Source organism: Ursus arctos, unplaced genomic scaffold, assembly GCF_023065955.2.
Source record: "Ursus arctos isolate Adak ecotype North America unplaced genomic scaffold, UrsArc2.0 scaffold_17, whole genome shotgun sequence".
NCBI lineage: Eukaryota > Metazoa > Chordata > Mammalia > Carnivora > Ursidae > Ursus > Ursus arctos.
In genome coordinates, this window is record NW_026622841.1 from 26,629,104 (window position 1) to 26,654,213 (window position 25,110).

General features: G+C 39.9%; 2 protein-coding genes across 6 annotated transcripts in view; one reads left to right on the top strand and one right to left on the bottom strand.

Moving 5' to 3' along the window:
* HAUS1 (HAUS augmin like complex subunit 1) overlaps positions 1–10,575 on the bottom strand; it is a 43,990-nt gene extending 33,415 nt beyond the window's left edge. For all 5 annotated transcript variants that reach the window (XM_057313112.1, XM_057313111.1, XM_026496239.4 and 2 more), the window contains exons 1-6: positions 10,470–10,575; positions 9,513–9,687; positions 4,351–4,486; positions 3,013–3,147; positions 1,345–1,468; positions 686–751 (exon numbers count right to left, since the gene is read on the bottom strand). In XM_057313112.1, coding sequence (XP_057169095.1) covers positions 686–751; positions 1,345–1,468; positions 3,013–3,147; positions 4,351–4,486; positions 9,513–9,687; positions 10,470–10,499 — 666 coding nt within the window. In that variant the 5' untranslated portion in view covers positions 10,500–10,575. The remainder of the gene's footprint in view (positions 1–685; positions 752–1,344; positions 1,469–3,012; positions 3,148–4,350; positions 4,487–9,512; positions 9,688–10,469) is intronic.
* A 2,054-nt stretch (positions 10,576–12,629) lies between these two features.
* On the top strand, positions 12,630–22,081 carry ATP5F1A (ATP synthase F1 subunit alpha). Its single transcript, XM_026496238.3, has 12 exons — positions 12,630–13,501; positions 15,000–15,078; positions 16,474–16,643; positions 18,357–18,530; positions 18,619–18,785; positions 18,974–19,122; positions 19,591–19,742; positions 19,851–20,075; positions 20,593–20,700; positions 20,830–20,974; positions 21,565–21,715; positions 21,853–22,081. The coding sequence occupies exons 1-12, from the start codon at positions 13,442–13,444 to the stop codon at positions 21,932–21,934; spliced, it is 1,662 nt and encodes a 553-aa protein (XP_026352023.1). The 5' UTR covers positions 12,630–13,441; the 3' UTR covers positions 21,935–22,081.
* Positions 22,082–25,110: the final 3,029 nt, after the last annotated feature.

Genomic DNA, 25,110 nt, shown 5'->3' on the forward strand with positions numbered 1-25,110 from the left:
GCCCCATATCAGGCTCCTCCACTATGAGCCTGTTTCTTCCTCTCCCACTCCCCCTGCTTGTGTTCCCTCTCTCGCTGGCTGTCTCTGTCAAATAAATAAATAAAATCTTTAAAAAAAAAAAAGAATAATGTGATTAAGAGGAATCAGAATGTAAGGGAACAATTAGGATCTCAAATATGTACCGATGAACTCAACCTTAGATTCCAAAAATTAAAGTGTAAAAAATGTTAAGAATAAAATAATAAATAATAATAAAACAAAACAAAGCAAAACCCCCTCTTTCTCCTTCCCACCAAAATAAATGAGACACTCATACAACCTAAAAACCTAGAATTGCATCCTGTAGAGTTTTCAGGCCTGCATTTTTACTGTAAGTGGAAAGAGAAGAAAAGGACCTAGATGGTTAGCACATAATCCCTCAATAAATTTATTTTATAAACAAATCAATAACATATAACCGACTCTAGCAAAGAGTTTCTAGCATATGGTAATAAAGGAAACCAAACAAACGTGAGGATAGTTACAGCTAACCAAGTAATAAAGGTATAAATACTAGTGAACATAAAGTACAGAGATAAAGAAAAACAGCTCAATAGTGAACAAAGCTCTACAGAAAGAAAAAATGAAAAAGCAGATTGTGTGCTAAGATTTTAAAGAACGCTAAACTGGGTTAAACTGAGCTCACCTCTGAAAGTGCTACTAGCGACTGATGAGACAGAGAAGCATCCATGCCTCTGGCTGAAAGTTGCTCCTGTAATTCCAAAAAAGGGAGTTCGGTTAAAAACAGTATCTTGAAAGTGACCGTCATGACACATTTTCATTATATAACACAGGGGTGAGAAGCTACAAATCATAGGTGAAAAACTATACATGCATCTAAGCACTTTTATGCAGCATGCAGGTCATTTCAAATAGTCATAGATCTGCCACAAGGTGGGTGCAGTGCCAAGAGTCTGGGCTTGGGACCTGGCTGCCTGCATGTGAATCTGGACCCGACGCGAAGCAGCTACATGACTTTGGGCAAGTCACTGATCTCCGTAGTTCCCTTATATGCAAAAAGGTAGGAATAATACTGCCTAGTTGTGAGGACAAAGGTCAACAAGAAGTCTGAAAAGAATTAAACAGGGGCGCCTGGGTGGCTCAGTCGGTTAAGCATCTGCCTTCGGCTCAGGTCATGAACCCCGAGTCCCAGGATCAAGCCCCCCATCAGGCTCCCTGCTCAGCAGGAAGTCTGCTTCTCCCCCTGACTCTCCCCCCTCTCATGCTCTCTCTCTCAAATGGATAAGTAAAATCTTAAAAAAAAAAAACAAAGAGAACTAAATATATTCAGTCCTTCATACACACCTCCGCAGTTCTGATTCCAAACCTGAACTCCTCCGACTTTGCTTTTAGGAAGCTTGTGTTCTGAAGACGATTGTCCACTTTGGCCCTTTCCGTAGACAGATGCAACTCGGCCTTCTTTAGATCCCTTTAAAAAGTAAAGTTGAAAACATTCTCTTCTTCTCAGTGGAATTATTATAAAGAAGAAATTCCACTACTTTTGGGATTCAACTCTGGATTAGCCCAAAGTTAGTAATATACTTGCTGGATTTTCTCCCATATATTTTATATTCCAGATTAGCTACCGTGTATTCTTCCAAGTCATCTTCCCCCGCCCCACCACCATGTTGCCACCTGGAATTTTTCTCAAGGAACACTAAGTAATTTTAAGATTAATCTATGCCAATTATTCTTGGAGAAAGTAAACCAGCTGCTTAAAGAAGTGATTTAATATATCCAAGCCAATTTGAATTATGGAGGTCCCAAAGAACTCTTTCCTAAAAGGGACATGATAGAGTGCCTTGCATATACATATTCAATATGTATATGAAGTAAATTTACACATCACTAAATTACTTGTGCATATCCACATTCCTGATCTACAGCATCTAATCTCAGGGGCAACAGGGACCTAAAGAAGGTCCAGAGCATCAGGAGGATACCAGAGCTCTAGAGGCACCTGGGTGGCTCAGTTGATTAAGCATCTGACTATTGATTTTTTTTTTTTAAGATTTTATTTATTTATTCTACAGAGATAGAGACAGCCAGCGAGAGAGGGAACACAAGCAGGGAGAGTGGGAGAGGAAGAAGCAGGCTCATAGCGGAAGAGCCTGACATGGGGCTCAATCCCACAACGCCGGGATCACGCCCTGAGCCGAAGGCAGACGCTTAACCGCTGTGCCACCCAGGCGCCCCCTGACTATTGATTTTGACACAGGTCATAATCTCAGGGCCGTGAGATCAAGTCCTGCATTAAGCTCCATGCTCAGTGGGGAGTCTGTTTGAGATTCTCTCCTTATAACCCTCCCTGCCCCCCACCCCCCACTTGCATGCGCACATGCACACACACGTTCTGTTTCTCTAAAATGAATAAATAAATCTTTTTTTTTTTTTTAAAGAGCGCTACCAGAGCTCTAATAAGAATGGGAAACAAAATATAATGTGACTTTAGGTTGCACCATAACTTATAAGGAAAAAAAAGTTCACATACATTTTCAAAATTATAAAACCTAGGCTATTTGTTGGGGCGCCTGGGTGGCGCAGTTGGTTAAGCATCCAACTCTTCGTTTCCGCTCAGGTCATGAACTCAGGGTGGAGGGATTGAGCCCCGCATTGAGCTCTGCGCTCAGTGGGGAGTGTGCTTAAGATTCTCTCTCCCTTTCTGTCCCACCCTTGCTCACACTCTCTCACTGAAATAAATAAATAAATCCTTAAAAAAAAAAAACCCCACAAATCTAGACTATTTGTAAAGGAGAAAAAAAAAAGGTAAAAAATTGTACGAAGTAAAAGGTGAAAGCCTATACCCAACATCCAAGTCTACATCCACGTCATTTTTTACTTAGAAAACCATTTATGGACCCCAGTTCCTAATGTGTTGTTTTAAATCCTATCTACCGCCAAAACCAAATCTGACAATATCCTGTGACTGCCCTTATGATAAACATTGTCACCACTTCCAACTCAGTTACTTACTCTCGTAGACATTTTTCTAACACTAAAGTTGCAGTTAGATTTTTTTCAAGTTTTGCCAATTCAAGCTTGATTTCTTCATTTTTGGACTTGGTACGGAAAAGATCAGAGGTCAAATCATTCACTGCAGGGATAAAACTAAAAAAGAATCTGGTCACATAAATGGACATTAAGGACAATAATGACAATTATTCCTCATTTCTAACAATGAATTTATCGCTATGTGGATTTTTCTATCATCACAGTTTCATACCTCTATGCATTTTTTTCTCTACGCATCTTTTATATGCTGTTCCCATCGCCTGAAAAGCCCTTCTTCAGGCAAATTTCCATTTGTCTTTCAAAACTCAAATAAGATTTACTCCCATTCTGGAACTCACTACCCCTTCTCTGTGCGTAGCTGGTACATTCTTGCATTGTTGCAGATGTCAAACTATGCTATGGTTTTACGTACCCATCTCCCTTGTTTGACCATAAGCAGACTGTCCTTGCTGACAGTTAGTATCCTGTCCATCTCTACTTCCCCAGTGCCTCTGTGTGTGTGTGTGTGTGTGTGTGTGTGTGTGTGTGTATAGCTATGGTTATATGCCTAGCGTATTAACTGGTATTTGGTGTCTGCTGAATTAATCCAAGTTTATATTTCTGCTGCAATATAGCCTTATGTTCTTATATCTTATATCTGTTCTTATATCTGAATATATATATTAATTTCAAGTCCTTATATGGGCAATTAAGTAGAATAGCTATACAGTTCTCTGATTAGTGGTAGTCCTAGCTAAGAAATGGCCACCGGTCGTAATCATATGGACTTTGGTGTAATAATGTGTTGGAATCCCAGTTCTGCCATTTATCAGCCATTTATCAGCTTGGAGAAGTTATTTAACACACCTCTCCTGAGCTTCAGTTTCCTCTTAATGTTGTTGGAAAGAATATTATTATTATATAGGTAGGATGCCTGTCACAAGGAACAAAGATCCTTACCTACTCTATGCAGAAGGGGGGACAGAACCAAAATTCACTATGCTTAATCAGACATAATTAGCCTACTTCTTTTCTTACTGTTTACAGGGAGCAATGTAAGTGATAACTAATCTCTTTCCAAATATACATGAGTACCAACCTTCACAAACCTAATCTTGGAAGAAGAAAATTTAAACACCAAGTTTATCTGAATTAATTATACAAACTCACTGGCAATGATAAGGAGGAATTAAGTAAATTCAGTGTTTTTGCATTTATTGTTAATTTCCTGTGTAGAATTACCCAGAGAAACAAAAAGTCCTTTGGTCGAGAACTTAAAGTTTATATGACTACAGAAATTTAAATTGTTACAACAATTACCTGGCTAGTGAGGTATCCTTTGTTTCAAGGGCCACTGCACTGTCAACCAAAGCATTCAGGTACCTAGAACCAGTGCTGGACAGATTGGCAGGGGAAAAATTCACACTCTCCATGAGAAGGCTCTGAAGATGCTTGGCTGAAAAGACAGAAGAGTTCTGTGGTGACTAAGATGTTTGTTTTATTTTAATTTTTAATAGCTTTATTGAAATCTTATCACAGATCATACAATCCAACCACCTAAAGTATACAATTTGATGGCCTTTAGTATAGTCACAGAGTTGTGCACCCAACAATACGATCAATTCTAGAGCATTTTCATCACCCCTTCAAAACCCCCCACATTTCTTAGTCATCATATTCCAACTCCCCAACCCATGAAGCCCTAGCAACCACTAACCTACATTCTGTCTTTACTCATTTCATATTTGGGTATGTACCTAGGGGTAGAACTGCTAGTCATATGGTAACTATGTCTAACCCTTTGAGGAATTACCAGACTGTTTTCCAAAGAGACAGTGTGATTTTACAATCCCACCATCAATTTCTCCATATCTTCACCAACAGTTATTGCGATTACTATTATTTTTGCATAGCAATCGCTCACAGAATTTAGTAACGATCAATAAAATGATAACCCAAGACCTGAATATTTTTCTTTTTATTGTAGCCCTCCTTGTAGGTGTGAAGTGGAATTATGGTTTTCATTTGCATTTCCCTGATGTCTAATAATGGTGGCTTCATGGCCATTTTTATAACTGCTTGGGAGAAATGTATATTCACACCCCATACCCACTTTTTATTGGGTTATTTATCTTTTTATTATTGAGTTCTTCATATGTTATAGATACAAATCCCTTATCAGATATGATTTGCAAATGTTTTCTCCCATTCTATGGGCTGTCTTTTCATTTACTTGATGGTGTCCTTTGAGAACAAAAGTTTTTAATTTTGATGATGTCCAATTTATTTACTTTTTCTTTTGTTGCTTGCATTTAGGGGAATCATAGCTAAGAAACCATGGTCAAATTCAAGGTCATGAAGATAAACACTGATGTTGTCTTCTGAATTTTATTTATTTATTTTTTTTACTTTTTTTTTTTTAAAATATTTTATTTATTTATTTATTTGACAGAGATAGAGACAGCCAGCGAGAGAGGGAACACAAGCAGGGGGAGTGGGAGAGGAAGAAGCAGGCTCATAGCGAAGGAGCCTGATGTGGGGCTCGATCCCATAATGCCGGGATCACGCCCTGAGCCGAAGGCAGACACTTAACCGCTGTGCCACCCAGGCGCCCCTGTCTTCTGAATTTTAGGTTCAGCTCTTATGTTTAGGTTTTTTATTCATTTTGAATTAATTCTCACATATGGTATGAAGCAGGGTCCAACTTCATTCTTGTACATGTGGATATCCAGTTATCCCAGCACTAGTCATTGAAAAGGCTATTCTTCCCTCCACTGAATTGTCTTATTACCCTTGTCAAAAATCAGTAGGCCAGGAGTTAAGACTTCCAGCCTAACAGTGCAAGGAGATCTGCATACCTGCTCTCCAGTGAAACTGGCGAAAACTGTAAAAAACAAAACAAGAAACCCAACCACGTAAAAAGCAACAACAATAACAACAACAAAAAAACAGATGATTTAAAGCCTCTGGAAATGGTCCTAAGGACAAACAGCAAATAAAGAAACATCTATTTTAGAAAATCTATGAAAATTCAGTAAGGAAGGTGGGAGTTTGTGATATTTAAACTAAGACCACCCTCTCCTTCTCCTTCCCAGTTCAGTGAGGCGGACGCTCCACTCCAGACTGTTGTAGTTAGGAACACAGGGATCTCCATGCCCACAGCTCCCAGACAGAGGGCTTTCTGTCCAGGAAGAATTGCTCTTCAATGTTTCTCATCCTGACACTGGCTATCTGTGGCTGAGACTAAGTCCTAGGTGAATGTGTTTGAGAGGTATGGGCTCTCTTCCTCCACTCAGCCACTGTTTTTGGAACGGAAGCTCTACTGTGGGTGAGCTTCTACCATGCTGAGAATTCCAGGACCCAAGAGCCCTTGTACCAACTCATGAGGTAGCAATGCCACAGCAGGAAAGGCAAGCCAAGGGAACATAAGGCTGCTGTACTCCCATGTCCCCCAAGCACTCAGCATCTACACTGGCATTGCCACTCAGAGAAAAGCTTGTTATTGTCTCTACCTCCAACTCCGGATCCCTGGCTCAGAGATTTGGGGCAGAGGAAGAAGCAAGCCATAGAAGAGATAATTCCCAGTATCTTCCCAAAGGAGCCGAATTCATTTGCCACAGAGCCTGGAGAAGTCCAAGCCTAAGAGACTCTCAAGAACTGTGTAAGTTATAGTAAAAAGCATTTGGGAGAAGAGTCAAGACACAAGTTAAACTGCAGGCTAGTTAGTTTGCGCGGGAGAAGCAGAAAGTAAGACATGTAAGAGGAGCCATCCTTGGGTCACAACACAGATCAAACACTGCCCTCCAAAACTTTTCCTTTAAGGGTGCCAGAATTTGATTGGATTAGCCTGTAGAGCAATTTGTGTCCCATAGCATTGTTGGAAACAATAGTCAGCTGTTAATTAGCAGAATTTTACAGTTGGATGTGGTCCATGAAAGAGAGGAAGACAAGCTTACCAAAACCACTGACATCCCACAGTGACTGTGGGGATACTTAAATACGTGCCTCCGTGAGGAGCAACATCGCAGGCTTAACACCCTCAGGGGTAAATAGACTTCATTAAACACAATCAGTCAGTCATTAAACAAACAAGAAAACAACAATGACGACAAGTTCCGGGGGGCTGGGGTGTTGGGAGACTTGTACTCAGAGTTGCTACAATACATTAGCTAAAATGTCCAGTTTCCACAAAAAATATATAGGAAAGCAAAACAAGAAAGCATGACCTATGGTAAAAAGCAAGCAACAGAAACTCCCTGTCAGAATGACCAGACATTGGATTTATCAGAAAAGACTTCAAAATAGCCACAATGAACAAGTTCACAGTACCAAAGGAAACCATGATGAAAGAAGTAAGAAAAGATAGGGGGACAATGTTGCATCACATAGAGAATACTGAAAAGAAACAGAAATTGCCAAAAAAAAAAAAATTAAATGGAAATTCTAGAGTTGAAGAGTACAATAACTAAAATGAAAAGTTGATTAAAAAAATGAACAATAGTTTTGAAGTAGCAGAATCAATAATAAGTGAACTTGAAAATAAAGCAATAGAGATTATGGAAGCTGAAGAACAGAGAGGAAAAAAGTAAAAAAGAAAAAAGAAAAAAAAAAGAGAGAGCCTCAGAAAAATAAGCAACACCATAGGAATATCAACACATACACAATGGGAGTCCAGAAGAAAGAAGCAGAAAAAGCAAATACATAATGCCCGAAAACTTACCATATTTATTGAAAAATAATAATTTACACATACAAGGAATGACTCAACAAAAAACTCAGAAACTCAACAGACCCAAGTGGACTAAATGCAAAGAGATCCACAAACATATCAAAGTAAAAACGTTGAAACAAAAGGTAAGGGCACAATCTTGAGAACTGCAAAAGAAAAAGGATTTGTTATTTACAAGAAAACCCCAATAAGATTAAGAGTTGATTTCCTGGCAGAAACAATGGAGGCCAGAAAGCAATGGGATAACGTATTCAAAATGTTCAAGAGAAAAACTATCAATGAAGAATCCTACATTTAGCAAAACTATCTTTCAAAAATGAATGCAAAATAAAAACTCCCAGATAGACAAAAACAGAATTTGTTGTTAGCGGTCCTGACTTAGAAGAAATTCTAAAGGAAGTTCTGTGGGCTGAAAGCAGGTGACCCCAAACAATAATTCGAATGCACACACAAAAAACAATGAATATCAGGAAAGGTAGCTATAGAATTATAAGGAGCATAAATGCATATTTTTTCTCCTGATTTAAAAAGCAATTGCATAAAATAATATGTATATAAAGTATTGTTGTGTTGTAGAAATGTAATATATAGGCTAAAAGCAGCGCACCAAAACAAAAAGTCAATTTTGCTGTATGTTAATTTTTAAAAGAAAATTGGGGGGCGCCTGGGTAGCGCAGTCGTTAAAGTGTCTGCCTTCGGCTCAGGGCGTGATCCCGGCATGCCGGGATCGAGTCCCACATCGGGCTCCTCCGCTGTGAGCCTGCTTCTTCCTCTCCCACTCCCCCTGCTGTGTTCCCTCTCTCGCTGGCTGTCTCTCTGTCACATAAATAAATAAAATCTTTAAAAAAAAAAAAAAGAAAAAAAAAAAGAAAATTGGAAACATGCCATAAACAGTAGAATTACAATATAAATTGCACTACATTCAAAACATTGCATGTAACACATGCCACACACATAAATAAATACAGGGCAATTGTAGGTCTCACTTTCTTCCTCTTTTATATATTCCAACCCATAGAAAAGTTTTTGTCAATTCTTTTGTGTGTAGTTTGTGTTATAAAAACAACAGGTGTCTTCAATGCACTTTTTCAAGCTACATATGCACAGCAGAAAATTCTAATGCAATCCCATGAACACATAGTGAGAATGTGATTCTTCAAGTCTTGCAGTTCAGGGTTACCACCTCAGAATGTCCTGATGGCTCATTATAACTAAAGCATGGACACCAGAAACAGACCAAAGAAATACATAAATGAAAAACCAAAGGCTTGTATGTCAGGCTAAGTTTAGACACATATTTTAGGGGTTACTATTTGGTATCAGAGTACTAATAAAATTTACATTATAATGGGGGCGCCTGGGTGGCACAGCGGTTGGGCGTCTGCCTTTGGCTCAGGGCGTGATCCCGTCCTTATGGGATCGAGCCCCACATCAGGCTCCTCTGCTATGAGCCTGCTTCTTAGTCTCCCACTCCCCCTGCTTGTGTTCCCTCTCTCGCTGGCTGTCTCTCTCTCTGTCAAATAAATAAATAAAATCTTTTTTTTAAAAAAATTTACATTATAATGAAATTTATGGCTTATTAAGTGGCTATAATAATGGAGTGGGAGGCAAATCTGGGTGAAGTAAAAGCAAAACTAACAAGCAGTCCACACAATTAATTTTGTATTATTTAGTGTTATGTTATAAAATGTCATATATACAAAATGTTATCATCGAGTTGTTATCTCATTCAAAACTCTGTAATTAATCTCACCTTCTGCTTCATATTCACTTGCTTTCTGTTTCAAGTCCTCTATTACCAAGTGGACATCCCTGTCCCGAATCCTGTTGCGTTCTGAAAGGTGATGTAAAATCTCCGTCGTCCGAGCATTCACCTCATACTGCGGAATGGGGTGATCTCCAAATATTTTTTTTAACCACGCAGCAACCTAACCATTAAAAGAAAAACAAATATTATAAGATTTGTTTATTGTAATAGCATGAAGCAAATATGACAGAGTGATCAGAAGCAAACAAAATGTTTCTCTAGAAATATTCTGGCAACCTACTTACTTCACATTATCTCTTTACAGAGATAGATAGCAGATATCAGGAAACAAGTGAGCAACCAATGAACAAAATCAGAAAACAATACGCCCAATGAAGAAAATCAAATAATCCACCCTTTCCTAAAGCTACAAAGCAGTATAGGCTAGTAATTTGCATCACTCGAATGATCTCAAAGCTTAGTATGAAGGTGCCAAAGCATTATTATACGCGCAAAGTCTGAAAAATGAGTTGCCCTGAACACACCAGAAGCCTCACTGTACGCAGAGGCACCTAGAGTTGGGATGCTGGATGAGGAAGCACGTCAGGTGTGAAAATCCTACTAGGAAGCAGCGGTGAACGGTGAGGCTTGGCTGGAAAACGGGTTTGGATTCGGAAGTCCCACTCCAGTCGGCTGAGAGGAATCTCGTACCAAGGGGCTCCTCCACCGCTCTCCAAGCCTGAGTCGAAGCAAGGAGAGCCCCGGGAAGGAAGGGAAACGCCCTTTCCCGGGGGTCTAAGCAGAGTGGGGCTCGCAGACCCTGAAGGCGGGACTCAAGATGGAGCAGCAGAGTAGGAAGGAGGAAAAAAGTAAACATGGTGCGCCCAGGACATCGGCGGGCGGGGAGAGTGTGTCAAAGATGCCGTTTCCAGGAGGCCATAAATCCCCACTCCCGCCCATCACCTGCGCCTCTTTCTCTTCCTGTGCTTCCATAGCCGCCGCTCCCGCCACTTCTCGAGAAGTTCCTCGCGGGAGAAGTTCACAGCTTGCTCTGAAGGGCCCGCCCACACGCCGTTGGTCCCGCCCCCTGAGCCCGGGATTTCTGGGAGTTGTAGTTTTTACGAGGACTCCGGCCTCCGAGTCCTTGGGCAAAGCTGGTCCAAGGCTCCCGCACCACGAGCCTCTTCTCGCTTGCCGCTTCGCGGCTATCTCTGCTCTCGGTGGTATCATTTCCTAGATGAGCAGGACAGCCGTCTAGAACCAGGCTGGTTTTTTTCTTTCTTATATTTTTATTTCTGACTTGAATCACTTGTCTTAAAAAAATACCTGAAACTTGTTTTTGGAGAGCAGATATTAGTTTCTTCCACAAGGAGTGCACTGTCTTAAAATTTTTATTGCTAGAGTAACTAGCAATATGAGCTGCAGCAGTCTTATCTTATTCTTTAGTTTCCACTATCAAAGAGCTACATGTGCTGGAGACTGTTTTAAAATAGTTGACAGTTGGGACACCTGGCTAGCTCCATCAGAACAGTGGGATTTTTGATCTGGGTCATGAGTTCAAGTCTCTCCTGGGGTGTAGGGATTACTTAAATAAATAAAACTTAAAAAAAAAAAACAACAACAGTTGACAGCATCCAACTGCTGGCACTGTCACTGCCACTCAGCCATTTTTCGTTCATTTCTTGCCTTCCCTAAAGTTCTCCCTCCATCACTGTGGTTAACACTATGAGAGGTTCTCTATATTTACACAGACAGCAATGTATAGTTTTCTATGTTTTCCTATTTTAGTTTCATTCTTACAAGTACCTTGTAAAAATAAAAGAACACACTATTCTACATATTTTCACATTAAAAATCACACACACACGGATTCAATGACTTGACCAAGACTGGGTAGTAGAGCTAGAGTCTGACCATAATGTTCTTGTTTTGATTTATCTTTGAAGGCTAGTAAGACCACACTGCTGCCTGCAGCCTCCTTAGTATACTGTGAAACACAGGAAAGGTAGACCATGTACTCAATGTACTCAATGGTCTGATATATGTGGTTTAATATCAAATCGTGGATCACTCTTAGCACTAAATATCTTTCTTCTAAGTCATATGCATATTTAAAATGATGAAATTTTTTTCAAAAGAATTTTACTAACTAGCCAATACCATATTGTATAGCTTGCTTATTTTTTTTATTTTGTTTTGTTTTAGTCAAATGTGTACTCTGCTCAGTAACCAAATTTCAAGTAAGTTGGTACAGCCCCTGAGTATGGGAGAAAAGTTATCTTTATGCCCTTTGTCCACTTTCATCACTACAAATTTCACAAAATACGGCTCCAACCTTTCTGTTTTTACAAACCATTTTTTTTTTTTCTGTTAGCCTACTCTTACCCATGACGAGAAGGATGCTCACCTTGAAAACGGAGTTGAGTATTAGATAAGAGATTGTTGACTATACATTTGCAAGCTATATTTTAGGACATGACCCTTTTAATCCAGATATTCATATGCCCCACCCAAATTAAGGTTTTGGGTGTAAACCAGATAAGACACCCCATATCTCCCCCTCAACAATTCTGTGCATATCATAAAAATCAGTATCACAAAGATTCTGTGCATGTGTGGGTGGGGAAGTTCTGCCCCAATGTTGATGTGTCGGTATAGGAAGGTGTTTTTTCTTCATCCTTTCCATTTTATTTTATTGTTTTTTTAAAGATTCTATTTATTGGTAGAGAGAGAGCATGTGAGAGAGAGCACAAGCAGGGGGAGCAGCAGAGGGAGAGGGAGAAGCAGGCTCCCGGCTGAGCAAGGAGCCAGACACAGGGCTACATCCCAGGAATCTGGGATCCTGACCTCAGCCAAAGGCTGAGGCTTAACTGAGCCATCCAGGCACTCCTATCATTTACATTTTATTCCAAATTTATTTTTTTTAAAGATTTTATTTATTTGAGAGAGAGATCACAAGCAGGCCAGCAGGGGGATAGAGTAGAGGGAGAAGCAGACTCCCCACTGAACAGGGAGCCCCATGCGGGACTCTATCCAAGGATCCCGGGATCATGACCTGAGCCCAGGGCGGAGGCTCAACCGTCCCCAACTTATTCGAAATGTAAAAGCATAGTCCCTGCTGTCCTGAAACTAGCTGTTGGTAGAGGAGACCTTGAATCCTAGTCCAGTCTCGGCTAAGACTTCTGATCCTGCACAATTCTCAGTAGAGCTGGCAACCACTCTTCTTTAACTCCTTGTGTTTGTTACCATTTTTAAACAATTTGTTCCAATATACAGATTTCATTTAGATAGACTCTAAAAGAACTGCGACTTTCGAACTTGAGTGCGTAATGGATCACCTAGAATGGTGTGGGTGCCTCTCAAAAATTCAGATTGCTCCAAATTTTCGACTTTAAGAGGGTCTGGGGGTGGGACCAGGGATCCACGGATTAACCAGTTTCGCAAGCCCCCGGTGATAACTGTTTACTTTGCTACAAGGCTTTAAAAGCTGTAATCTCGGACTCCACATCATCAGCCTCCTGTCACCTTCAAACCAGCTGCGTCCCAGTACAAGGTGACGCCTACACAGTCCCCAGCCCTGACTGGGCCCGAAAACCGCATCGTAGGGGGTTCCGCTACCCACATCGTCGCCAGGGGCAACCACAAGGTCAACTCAATAGGTCAAAATAAATCTCTAACGAAAGCCTGGGCCGAAGTTGACAAAGGTCTAATCGCTCATTTTTAAGTTTAAATCTAAAAACAATACTTTAAAAAAGTAACCCCGCCCCCAACCCTCCCGCAAAAGGCAGATTCGCGTCTGGTGGGTGAACGCGAGGGGCGGTACTTCCGGGTCAGGTGGGCCGGCTGCCTTGACCTTCCTCGCCGCTCAGCCATTTTGTCCCTGTTGGTCCGGAGGCTGCAGCTGCAGAGGAGCAACCCGAGGAGATCCTGCAAAGATGCTGTCCGTGCGCGTTGCCGCGGCGGTAGCCCGCGCCCTTCCTCGGCGGGCAGGGCTGGTGAGTGCGGGGAACCGGCGGCAGGGAGGTGGCCCGGCAGGTGGCTGGTAATGTGCTGACTCGAGAGCTCTTGCTGCATGGAGGGTGAGGGGCTGACGGGTGCCGCCATCTTGCACTGCTGGCTGCTCGGCCTTGGGCTGGGCGGCGGCGCAAGGGCCCTGTTGCTCGCCATCGGTGCGGGACGGTGTTGAGCTGTGCAGGGGAGGTGGTGACCTTGATGCTGTCCAGAGATGGGGCCTCAGGGGGTGTTCACGACTTCAGTTGAGAGCTGTCCGAGAGGGGGCCGTGGGTGAAGGTCAGGGCCGGGGCGCTTGCTCTCCGACGGCTGCTCTGAAACGGCTAGGCTTGTTCCCCCTGGTTCACCGGGACTGCCCCACTGAAGGTTAGCACTGTTGGTAGCTCCAGTTGAAGCGACCTAGGGAAGCCTGACATTGTATGAAGGTCAGCACGCCCCGGCATTTCACCTCTGCTCGGAGATCGGTTCAGGGGAAAGCAATAAATGAAGGTGCTTTTCTGAATACTTAAGTAGGCGATCTCAGTGCTGAATACTGAAACGATTGTGAAACGCCGTACAGTGCAAATGTACATTTCATGTGGCCGATACCGTGACAGCAGTGAAGCCTAAATTGTCTCAGGCAGAAAGAAGACTTTGTGCAGTGGTACTTTGACATGTGTTAAGATTTCGTACTTGAGGAATCGTCAGACAGTGATTGAGAACTCAAGGTAGAACATAGGTTGGAAAATGCCTGTAAAGGTCAATGCCCTTCCTTATCGCCCTTGAAGTTAAGGCTTGCGTTTACTTACTTTTTCCATGTTAAACGTACTATCAGTACTGGCTATTTTACTGTTCTAATACAACTATTCGCAAAAAACATTTTTAACGGTTTTCATCCGGTCCTATAGAAAGTAGTAGGTTCAGAATTGACGGTGACCAATCACTTTGTTACAACTTGGAGAAAGCAGGGGTCCAGATTGCTGTAGGCTTTGTCGAAGTCAAGACAAAAAAAAAAAAAAAAAGAGTCCAAGCCATACTTAATTTCTAATAAAACTCCAACATTTACTAATTTAATTTTTGTTTGTTTGTTTTTTAAGTAAAATAGGATATGTATTGATATTTCCCCCTTTTAGGAAGCAGTTTATCTTACTGAGAATTTCCACAGTTCAGCTGAAATATATCTAAAAATGAAATAATAGTACCTGATGCCTTTAAAGGAAAAGATAATTGGTAACTGTTGGTTTTTAAAATATGCTTTTTATAAAATACTTAGTGTTACCAGGAGCGCTTAATACATTTTTGCATATATCAAAAGCTATTTTGTCATGTGATTAATAGCCTTCCAATTTTAAGCAAAATTTTTGAATATAATTAATATTTTCACTGATAATGTGATCAAACTGATAATTTGAGCAAACTAAACCCACATTTGTTTAAGCTTGCCAGTTTTATTATAGGCTTTTTTTTTTTTAAATAAACTTTTTAAAAATGTTTATACACTAGGTCTCCAAAAATGCTTTGGGATCCTCTTTCATTGCTGCAAGGAACCTCCATGCCTCTAACACTCGTCTTCAGAAGACGGGTAAGTTATTATTTCTAAGTCTACATACACCACACTTATTGCCTTGTCATTAAGGGAAAAAATAAGTTACATAGGTTAAGTAACTTTTTTTTAATTTTCATTTGTTAATTTTTTTCTCTTAATTTTAGTTGCTACAAATCTCAGATTCTTTGCCTGTAATGTGCCATTTAGCCCTGCCTTGGTAGGTTCTCTTGTTCTAGTGAAATACTTCTTTTTTCATGATACTATAGCTTTTTTTTATCCTGATATAATATCCCTGGGTGGAAACAAAGTACACATTCAGGTGGTGGGTATCCTTTCTGAAATATGAAAGATGTATTTTTCCTCTACTAAAAAACATTAGAAAAAAGTAAACAACTTTCACCTTCATGTGTTTTGAAGGTGATAGCTGCTGATCTATACGTGGCAACCTATAAATTTGCACATTGCAAATAGAGAAGTGGGGAGGTGACATGGGAAGATGCTGTAGGTTAGGGAATTCCTTTGGGGATGTGTGAGTGGAGCTTTTGAACTAAAGATTAAACAAGTGAATACATAAATCTCCCACATGCTAAGATGAAGAATAGTGAGTATTTGCATGTCTTTAAAGGGAAAGATATTTATACTTTGTTAACAGTTGCTTTTAAAAATAGATTGCATTTTTGGGGTGCCTGGATGGCTGAGTCGGTTAAGTGTCCCACTCTCGATTTCAGCTCGGGTCTCCATCTCAGGGTCATGAGTGTAAGCCCCTTGTTGGGCTCCATACTGGGCGTATAAGGCCTACTTAAAAAAAAACAAAAAAACAACAGATTGCATTTTTAAGCTTCCTGCAGAGTTTAGCCAAAAAGTAAGATTTCAGCATAGATAGAAATTTCTTAGAAATTAAACCAAAGGAGTAGAAGGCGAAAGTTCTTATTATAATGGTGTTGCTTAATTTGATTACCTTCTTATCTGGTTTACATTTGTCTTGTGAAATTTTCTCTCAGTCACTTGGATTTGTATTTGTAGTAGTGGTAGATATCAAGCTTTTTTGAATAGAACTATGCATATTACATTTTAGAATAATTCTGTTATTGTGATTATAAAATTATAGTTTTTATGTTGTTGGGGAAATGGGTTTTATTTTTTTATTTTTTTATTTTTTTTTAAAGATTTTATTTATTTATTTGACAGAGATAGAGACAGCCAGTGAGAGAGGGAACACAAGCAGGGGGAGTGGGAGAGGAAGAAGCAGGCTCATAGTGGAGGAGCCTGATGGGGGGCTCAATCCTATAACGCCGGGATCACGCCCTGAGCCGAAGGCAGACGCTTAACCAGACGCTTAACCGCTGTGCCACCCAGGCGCCCCTGGGGAAATGGGTTTTAAAAAGATCTTGAGACAAGGCTATTTTTGCAATGGAATTTTTCTTTCAATAGGCACTGCCGAAGTGTCCTCTATCCTTGAAGAGCGTATTCTTGGAGCTGATACCTCTGTTGACCTTGAAGAGACTGGGCGTGTCCTAAGCATTGGTGATGGTATTGCCCGTGTACATGGGCTGAGAAATGTTCAGGCAGAAGAAATGGTAGAGTTTTCTTCAGGTTTAAAGGTAAATTATAAAATGAGATTTGGTGTTTTAGGTTTGGTCTCTGAGTTATTTATTTAGTAATTCAGAGATTGTGCTAGTGTTTTTTGTATTTTAACTTTAAATCTCAACTTCTTCAGTATTTAGTCATTATCATAGATTGTGAAAAGAATAAACTTAAGGGTTTTGGTTTTTACTTTAGGGACTGATGTATACAGAAATTGTAGCCACTAGTGCTGAAATTAAAAAATTGAGGAAACCTTCAGCCAAATTCTAAGAAGTCTGTTTTATAGCCATTAGGATCGTCTTATACAAAAGCATTACAAACTTTCAACTAAATTCATTTCTGGTGGAAAGTTGAAAGTCATTGACTTTGTATTTCTTGTAAGAGTAGACCTATTATTGTTAAGCTAGTGGTATAGTTATCAGAAGCCCTCCGATGATAGAAATCTACTTTCTATTAGGTTGAGCCTAGTTGGCCAGTGGGATGAAAACAAATGGTAGGAGTCATGGGTTTTCTGAGAAAAGCAGAGCATGATACCTGGGTAGACCCCAGGCAGGGGAGGGGGAGGGGGAGGATTACCCACTCAGCACGCCTGGGAAAAGACAGTCTTAGTCCTCTGGCTAGTGATGGGTATGGTGAAAGCCTTGATATGGAAGAATAATTACAGAGCCAAACGTTTTCTCCATAGCTGTAAGACCTTGGCAAAAAATTTAGCCTCTTGTATCTTCTGTGTATACATGTTACATAGCTTTGAAAGGTGAGGCTGAAATAAATGAACTCTGAGTTTCTTTTTAGCTTTTAAGATCTAAGAGTCTAGTATTGTCTAGTAGAACTTCCTGCAGTGATGGAAATATTTTATGTCTGTGCTGTTTAAGTATGATAACTATTTTACACGTAAGGCTATTGAGTGTGTACAGTGTGGAGTTCTCACAGAGAAAGAGTGGGTGATATGTAGAGATGTGTTAATTGGAAAGAAGAGTAAGTTCTCTGACTTCTGTAAGATGGTGTTAATTCAAATTTTAAATAGCCACATGTGGTTAGTGACTTGTATTGAACGTTACTTGCAGTGAAATTCCATGATACTCATCTGTTTGTTCTAAGTACTTCTACAGAGCTTTAATTACTGAACAGACTCCGTTCCTGGAATAGCCTTTTTCCTGAGTAATGATTAGGGACCTAAAAATCTTACATTTTGAATTAAAGTTGTAATGATGAGAGATGACCCACCACTGTTACATTATGGCATTTTGTCCTTGTTTGGGTAGCTTTTAATTTCAATTTCTACTAACCTGATGAGTTCTTATTATAATTTTTTAAACTTTATGGCACTACTCACAGATAAAAAGATGTAAATCAACTGTGTCTTAAAATTTCCAGTTGATCACTTTATTTCATACTGATCACCTGGTTTAAAAGCCATAGACAAAAGAAATGCCGTGAAAAAAGCTTGACCTGTTCAGTTTCTTTGCTTCTTTGGTTCCTTGAGGATGCGGTAAAGGAGCATGTTAGGCACATCATGATGCCGTCCTAGGATTATTCAGGGGAACATGTTGCTGTTTTAAGTCTTGACCAAAGAAGGTTGTTTGTCGTAAAAATACTTGAGCAAACCAGATCTAAAGTACAATACTACTTTTTTTTTTTTTTTTTGCTAGCTGTTTTCATATCCTGTAGTGTTGACATGGGAAGAAGTACTACTCAGGCTTCATGGGGGTTCAATTGTGTGTTTTGTGTAGGGTATGTCTCTGAACTTGGAACCTGACAATGTTGGGGTTGTCGTGTTTGGAAATGATAAACTAATTAAGGAAGGAGATATTGTGAAGAGAACAGGAGCCATTGTGGATGTTCCCGTTGGTGAGGAGCTTTTAGGCCGTGTTGTGGATGCCCTTGGTAATGCCATTGATGGAAAGGTACGTTTAACGGTTATTAGATGTGGTTGTAGCTTCTAACAGACATCAAAACTGATTGATTTGGGGGCTCCTTTTTATTGTTTAACAGGGTCCAATTGGTTCCAAGATGCGTAGGCGAGTTGGCCTGAAAGCCCCTGGGATCATTCCTCGAATCTCTGTGCGCGAACCAATGCAGACTGGCATTAAGGCTGTGGATAGCTTGGTGCCAATTGGTCGTGGTCAGCGTGAGCTGATTATTGGTGACCGACAGACTGGGTAAAGCTTGTTAAACATTCTAATTAAAATTTACTTGTGGAAAGATTACTTTTTAGGCTTGGAATGGTAAATGCTTTGGATATATGGGGAGAGTGGAATGTGATGAGGATTAGAAGTAGTACTGAAATTTAAGTTGAGAAATCCTTTGAAGTATTTACTAAGATTTATGTTTACTTCTCTTTTTAAAGCAAAACATCAATTGCTATTGACACAATCATTAACCAGAAACGTTTCAATGATGGAACTGATGAAAAGAAGAAGCTGTACTGTATCTATGTTGCTATTGGTCAGAAGAGATCCACTGTTGCCCAGTTGGTGAAGCGACTTACAGATGCAGGTATTAAAGAACTTTAGTCCAGGGATGCCTGGCTGGCTCAGTTGGTAGAGCATGCAACTCTTGGGGTTGGGAGTCATGAGTTCAAACCCTCGAGGGTAGGGTTTACTTAAAGAGAGAGAGAGAGAAAGAACGAACGAACTCTAGTCAGAAAGAACGAACTTTAGTCTGATTGTTCTCTGGGAGTCCTATTGTTGCTAACCTTAGAATAGCTTCTACTTGATGAAGGCTGGTTTTAGTTAGTCCCCAATGAACTGAAATTTCTACTACTGTAGTTCAATAAGTAAAATAAGTATAAAACAACAATAAATGTTAAGGTTTTTGTCAGTTTCTTTAAAATAGGTGCTGTTTGGCTCTAGTTAATCTGACTTTGATAAATTACTTAGTAAAGCACTTAATTTTTATTACAATAGTCTCTAAAATCAAAATGTTGATAACCTAGTGAAACTTAACAATTTATTTTCTTCCCAGATGCCATGAAGTACACCATTGTGGTTTCAGCTACTGCTTCTGATGCTGCTCCCCTTCAGTACCTGGCTCCTTATTCCGGCTGTTCCATGGGAGAGTATTTTAGAGATAATGGCAAACATGCTTTGATCATCTACGATGACTTATCCAAACAGGTCAAAGGATATATATTTTTAGAATCTGTTTGTATGTTTGCACCACAATTGAAGGTGACAAATTGAGCTTTGAGTAACTGAACTTTATAACCCTTTCCTGTACTGTAGGCTGTTGCTTATCGTCAGATGTCTCTGCTGCTCCGCCGGCCCCCTGGTCGTGAGGCCTATCCTGGTGATGTGTTCTACCTACACTCTCGTCTGCTAGAGAGAGCAGCCAAAATGAACGATGCTTTTGGTGGTGGCTCCTTGACTGCTTTACCAGTCATAGAAACACAAGCTGGTGATGTGTCTGCTTACATTCCAACAAATGTCATTTCCATCACTGACGGACAGGTATTACTTTATGATTAAGATAAATGTAAAAGCTTTGGATGGTTCCAAGGCATTGGTTGGAACTAGGGTTGATGAACTGATTTGTTAAATGCCTTTTACTGTGGAAAATGTCAAATGTGTAGAAGAGTACGGAGAACAGTGTAATGACCCCACGTATCTCTCACCCATTTCAGTTTGTGGTGTAGTGAACTTCATTTTTGTGTCATTTACAGCCACCGCTGTTCCCCGCCCTAGATAATTTTGAAGCAAATCTCAGAGGTCAAATCACTTCATCTGCATATATTTTAATAGAAATTCATCACCTGTTTTTTCTCCTCACATCTCTTAATCTTAGCAATAGAGTATGTAAGTTGATATGTGCTGGGAAAGATTGGAGGGGCTCTTTATGATGAGAAGACACTTAACATTTTTCCTTGGAGTTGTTGGGCTTCAGTTTTTTTACTTAATCTTGAAAATAGTTGTGGTTGGGTTTTGTTTTTTGCTTTTTAAGCTTATTAGCATTCTATGTATGTTGTAGATCTTCTTGGAAACAGAATTGTTCTACAAAGGTATCCGCCCTGCCATTAATGTTGGTTTGTCTGTGTCCCGTGTTGGATCTGCTGCCCAAACCAGGGCCATGAAGCAGGTAATTTGCATCACTTTGTCAAAGAGAAGGGCTGTCATTAGGTTAAAATCATAACGTATTTGTATAGTGCTTTTTGTCAGTGGGTTAAGTATTTTTTTGTTTCATGAATTGACCATTTCCGTACTTCAGGTGGCAGGTACCATGAAGCTGGAATTGGCCCAGTATCGTGAGGTTGCTGCTTTTGCCCAGTTCGGTTCTGACCTTGATGCTGCCACTCAACAACTCTTGAGTCGTGGTGTGCGATTAACTGAGTTGCTGAAGCAAGGACAGTATTGTGAGTTCTTTCATTTCACCAGTGTATGTACTGTGTGTAAGGGCCTGGGAGTAGCCCATAGAGTAATACATGGTGTTCTTTCATTAAAGATACAGTGGTTTGAATGTGATTGATGCCTGTTGTACTTTTAGTACAGTCTGTCATTATTTGAATAACCAGGAAAACTTGACTAAATACACTTAAAGTTTTCTTTTAAGAATTAAAACCTATTAGATCTCTTCCTCCGTCCCTTTCCCCCTTGGTTTTGAGAGAATGGAATTGGGCAGATTTTTATTTATCTTGCTGTAAAGTTTCAGCAAATTGTTTATACCTCAAACCATATACATGCTTCCAGATGATAAACAGTGCTTGTGGAATATGCCCAAAGATTATACTTTATGGCTTGCAAATACAAGGAAAAAACTGTTTCCTGGGGAGAGAAATGGGAAAGAGTATTAATGTGGAGTTTGTCACAGAGAAAGTGAGAGTATGTGATATGTAGAGATAATTAGAAATAATAATTATTATTAATAATTAGAAAAGGTAAGTTTCTCTTTGTTAATGTGGCATTTATTTATTTGAGCAACTTACTTGGCGTTTTTTGTTTTCAGCTCCCATGGCTATTGAAGAACAAGTGGCTGTTATTTATGCTGGTGTGAGAGGGTATCTTGATAAATTGGAGCCCAGCAAGATCACAAAGTTTGAGCATGCTTTCCTGGCTCATGTTATCAGCCAACACCAGGCACTGTTGGGCAATATAAGGTATGAACACAATTGATGGCCTCTTTTTTGTAAATTTTAAAATAAAAAGTCTTGTTAAAATTCTTTTGAATTTTGTAGCTAGTCATTGGATTTCTGTTTAGGTCAGAACTGATGAACTGCTTTTCATTTCCAAATAGGACTGATGGAAAGATCTCAGAACAGTCAGATGCGAAGCTGAAAGAGATTGTAACAAACTTCTTGGCTGGATTTGAAGCTTAAACTCCTGTGGATTCACATGAAATACCAGTTTGGTTTTGTCGTCGTCGTTTATTCTAGTAATCAGTTCCGTTTGTAAGAGGATTACTCTCATACTCCAGATGTACAGAAATGACCTTAAAAATAAAGGTTCCATATTGGTTGGCGGTTTTCTGTGGTCTGAGTGCTGCTTTTAAAAGAACTGAAATTAATTAATTTGAATTAGTAAGCATGCTTTTTAGAGAATTCAAGGCTGAGCTCTTTGTAAGGTTCTAGACTGCTTTGTGATTGGTTAAAGAAGAGTTCATAAGCTAGGTAGCTGGATATGTGCCAGAGGTCACATTTGGTAATGCTGAAGAGTCTCACTGGCTTCTCTGCCGAGAAACTGATCTATATAAAGAAATACTGTAGCCAAAAAATGGATAAGACAATTAAAATTCGCAAAGAAATGAAAAAAATGCTAAGTGAAGTCTGAAAGATTGAGACAGATTGAGAAAGGACATATCAGTGGGTAGAATTATGAACATTTGTCAATACCTTTTCATTGTTAAGTATTGTTTAACTTTTATACCTTTTATAAGTAGCAGTTTATAATTGTAATCAAGCTGGTCAGTTTTTATGATTAGTATTTTTGGTCTTATTTGGGAAATCTTCACCCTACAATATACAAAGATAACTATATTTTTACTAAGAGTTTTAAAGGTTTGCTCTTGTTACCTAAGAGCTTAATCCAGGTATTAAGAGTTCTGAGCGAAATACAACACATAGGATGTATATAGAGAGATTGTAGGGCCTGGCAAATTTCAAAGGGCAGGTAGGCAGGCTGGAGACTCAGGGAAGAGTGTGTCTGGAGGCAGAATTCCTTCTTCCTTGGTGGACCTCAGGTTCTCTAAAGGCCTTCAACTGGATGAGAGCTACCCATGTTATGGAAAGTGATCTTTTAGTCATAGTATTTTAAGTGTTAATCATGTCTAAAACGTACTTTCACAGCAGTTAGACTGGTGTTTGGCCAAAAACTGGTTACCATAGTTTAGCCATGTTGACGCAGAGATTGACTGTCACTGGGGCCCCTGGCTGGCTCAGTCTGTAGAGACTTGATATTGGGGTTGCAAGTTTGAGCCCCACTTTGGGTGTAGAGTTTACTTAACAAAAGATTGTCCCAATCCATCTGGAGTACGTTTTTGTGTAGAGGTCAGAAATCTTTCCATATTCATATCCAATTTTCTAGCTCCATTTATTAAATGACGCCCCCATGTAACCTGCCACAACACCTGTGATGTATTTAAGTTTCATGTGCCTGGGTTTTTCTGGGCTCTTTTTAAATTGTTAAGCCGGCATATAATTTAAAGAAACAAAAAGTCAAGATGGGACTTGATGAAAAATGGAAATCCCTCGCTTGCCTACCCCAAACCTTCCTACTTCCCAAAGGCAGCTTATTTCTATTCAGTTATTTTGTCAGCTCCATATAGCAGTTGTGCCACTTCCTTTCACGTTACATGTGTAATCTGTTGATTTCACCCAACGGATAAGAACTTTGCATGTGCACACCTATACTGCATACTCCACAATTCTCTTAACTGTTACCACAATACGAGAAAATGATTTGGGATGAATTCTGCTCATATGACTTCTTTATGATCTGATGAAAGCGGAAATGCTCGTTTTAACTTAGCGTGGTAGGGTCTTTGTATAGAATATTTTAAAGTAGGTTTGGTTTAACTGGTCTGATAAAAGCAGGGCAATGTCCAAGAGCAAATACACCCTAGAAGAACTTTTGTGAATGGTCCTGTGGATTTTAGTTTTCTGTAGTAATTTGTTAAATCCTTTAAGTCATTTATTCATCAAGATTAAGAATTGTAGGGCACCTGGGTGGCTCAGTTGGTTAAGTGTCTGCCTTCAGCTTGGGTCATGATCCCGGAGTCCAGGGGTCAAGTCCCACATCGGGCCCTGCTCAGTGGGGAGTCTGCTTCTTCCTCTGTTCTTCAACCTGATTGTTCTCTCTTGGGCTCTCTCTCTCAAATAAAATCTTAAAAAAAAGATTAGGAATTGTAAAAGAGGTGCCTGGCTGGGTGAGTCAGTGGAGCACGAAACTCTTGATCTTGGTGTCATGAGTTTGAAGACACTGTTTGGTTTAGAGATTACAGATTAAGAGGCAATGGTTAGGGGAAAGAAAATGTGCTAGAAGATGGCAAGAGTTTCCCTAAATCAGTAGTCTCTTCCCCCGCCCCCCCCAGTAGTTTTGCTAAGCTAGAACCCAAAATAGTCTTACTACAACAGTGAATCAGGAGAAAGAAGTTGAGATTCAAATCTTATTTTTTATTAGTCACTCAGAGACCAGCAAGTTGGGAGACCTCGCAGGCACCCAGCTGTTCTCACCAGATGGGCCTGAATACTCTGCCCAATGGCCCTGCTGGGGGGCAGCCAAAAGGCTGTCATAAAATGTGTTTTTGCACAGCTTATCATCTGAGAAATGCACTTGACCTTTGACATTTGAGATTTTGTAACTTTCAGATATGTCTTTTAAAATCTATTTGATGATTATAAAGTCTAGCTCTGGAGAAGGCCTCTAATGTCTCAGCTCTGTAATCTATGTAAGAATATTAAGATGAGCATATCTTACTTAAGTGCTTAGTTTAGCTATTTGTTGCTCAACTATAAGATGAGCACTAAAGAGGACACAGAATGAGTAACAGAACCCTCTTAACTTCCCTAGGGGAGAGAGGAGGACAAAAGACAATATATCGTAATGACTGTAAATGCTGTGTAATTATAGAAGTAGACAGAGGATGCAGTAAATGACCAGTACAAAGTGCCATTTGGTTTAAAAATGTATCCCTATTTACAGAACTGGAAAAGAGCTCATGGAAGAATTGGCCTTTGGCAAGAGGTAGACTTGTTAATTATGAAAATACTCAGGCCTAAGGAAAAGTTGGAAGAAGAGTACAAGCAACACGCATTTACTATTCATCAATATATGCCACTTGTTAATACTTTGATGCATTTGCTTTATTTTTATGGGGAACCATTTGAGAGTAAGTTGCAAGCATCCTGACACTTTTTTTTTTTTTTTAAGATTTTTATTTATTTATTTGACAGAGACAGCCAGCGAGAGCGGGAACACAGGAAGGGGGAGTGGGAGAGGAAGATGCAGGCTCCCAGCGGAGGAGCCTGATGTGGGGCTTGATCCCAGGACACTGGGA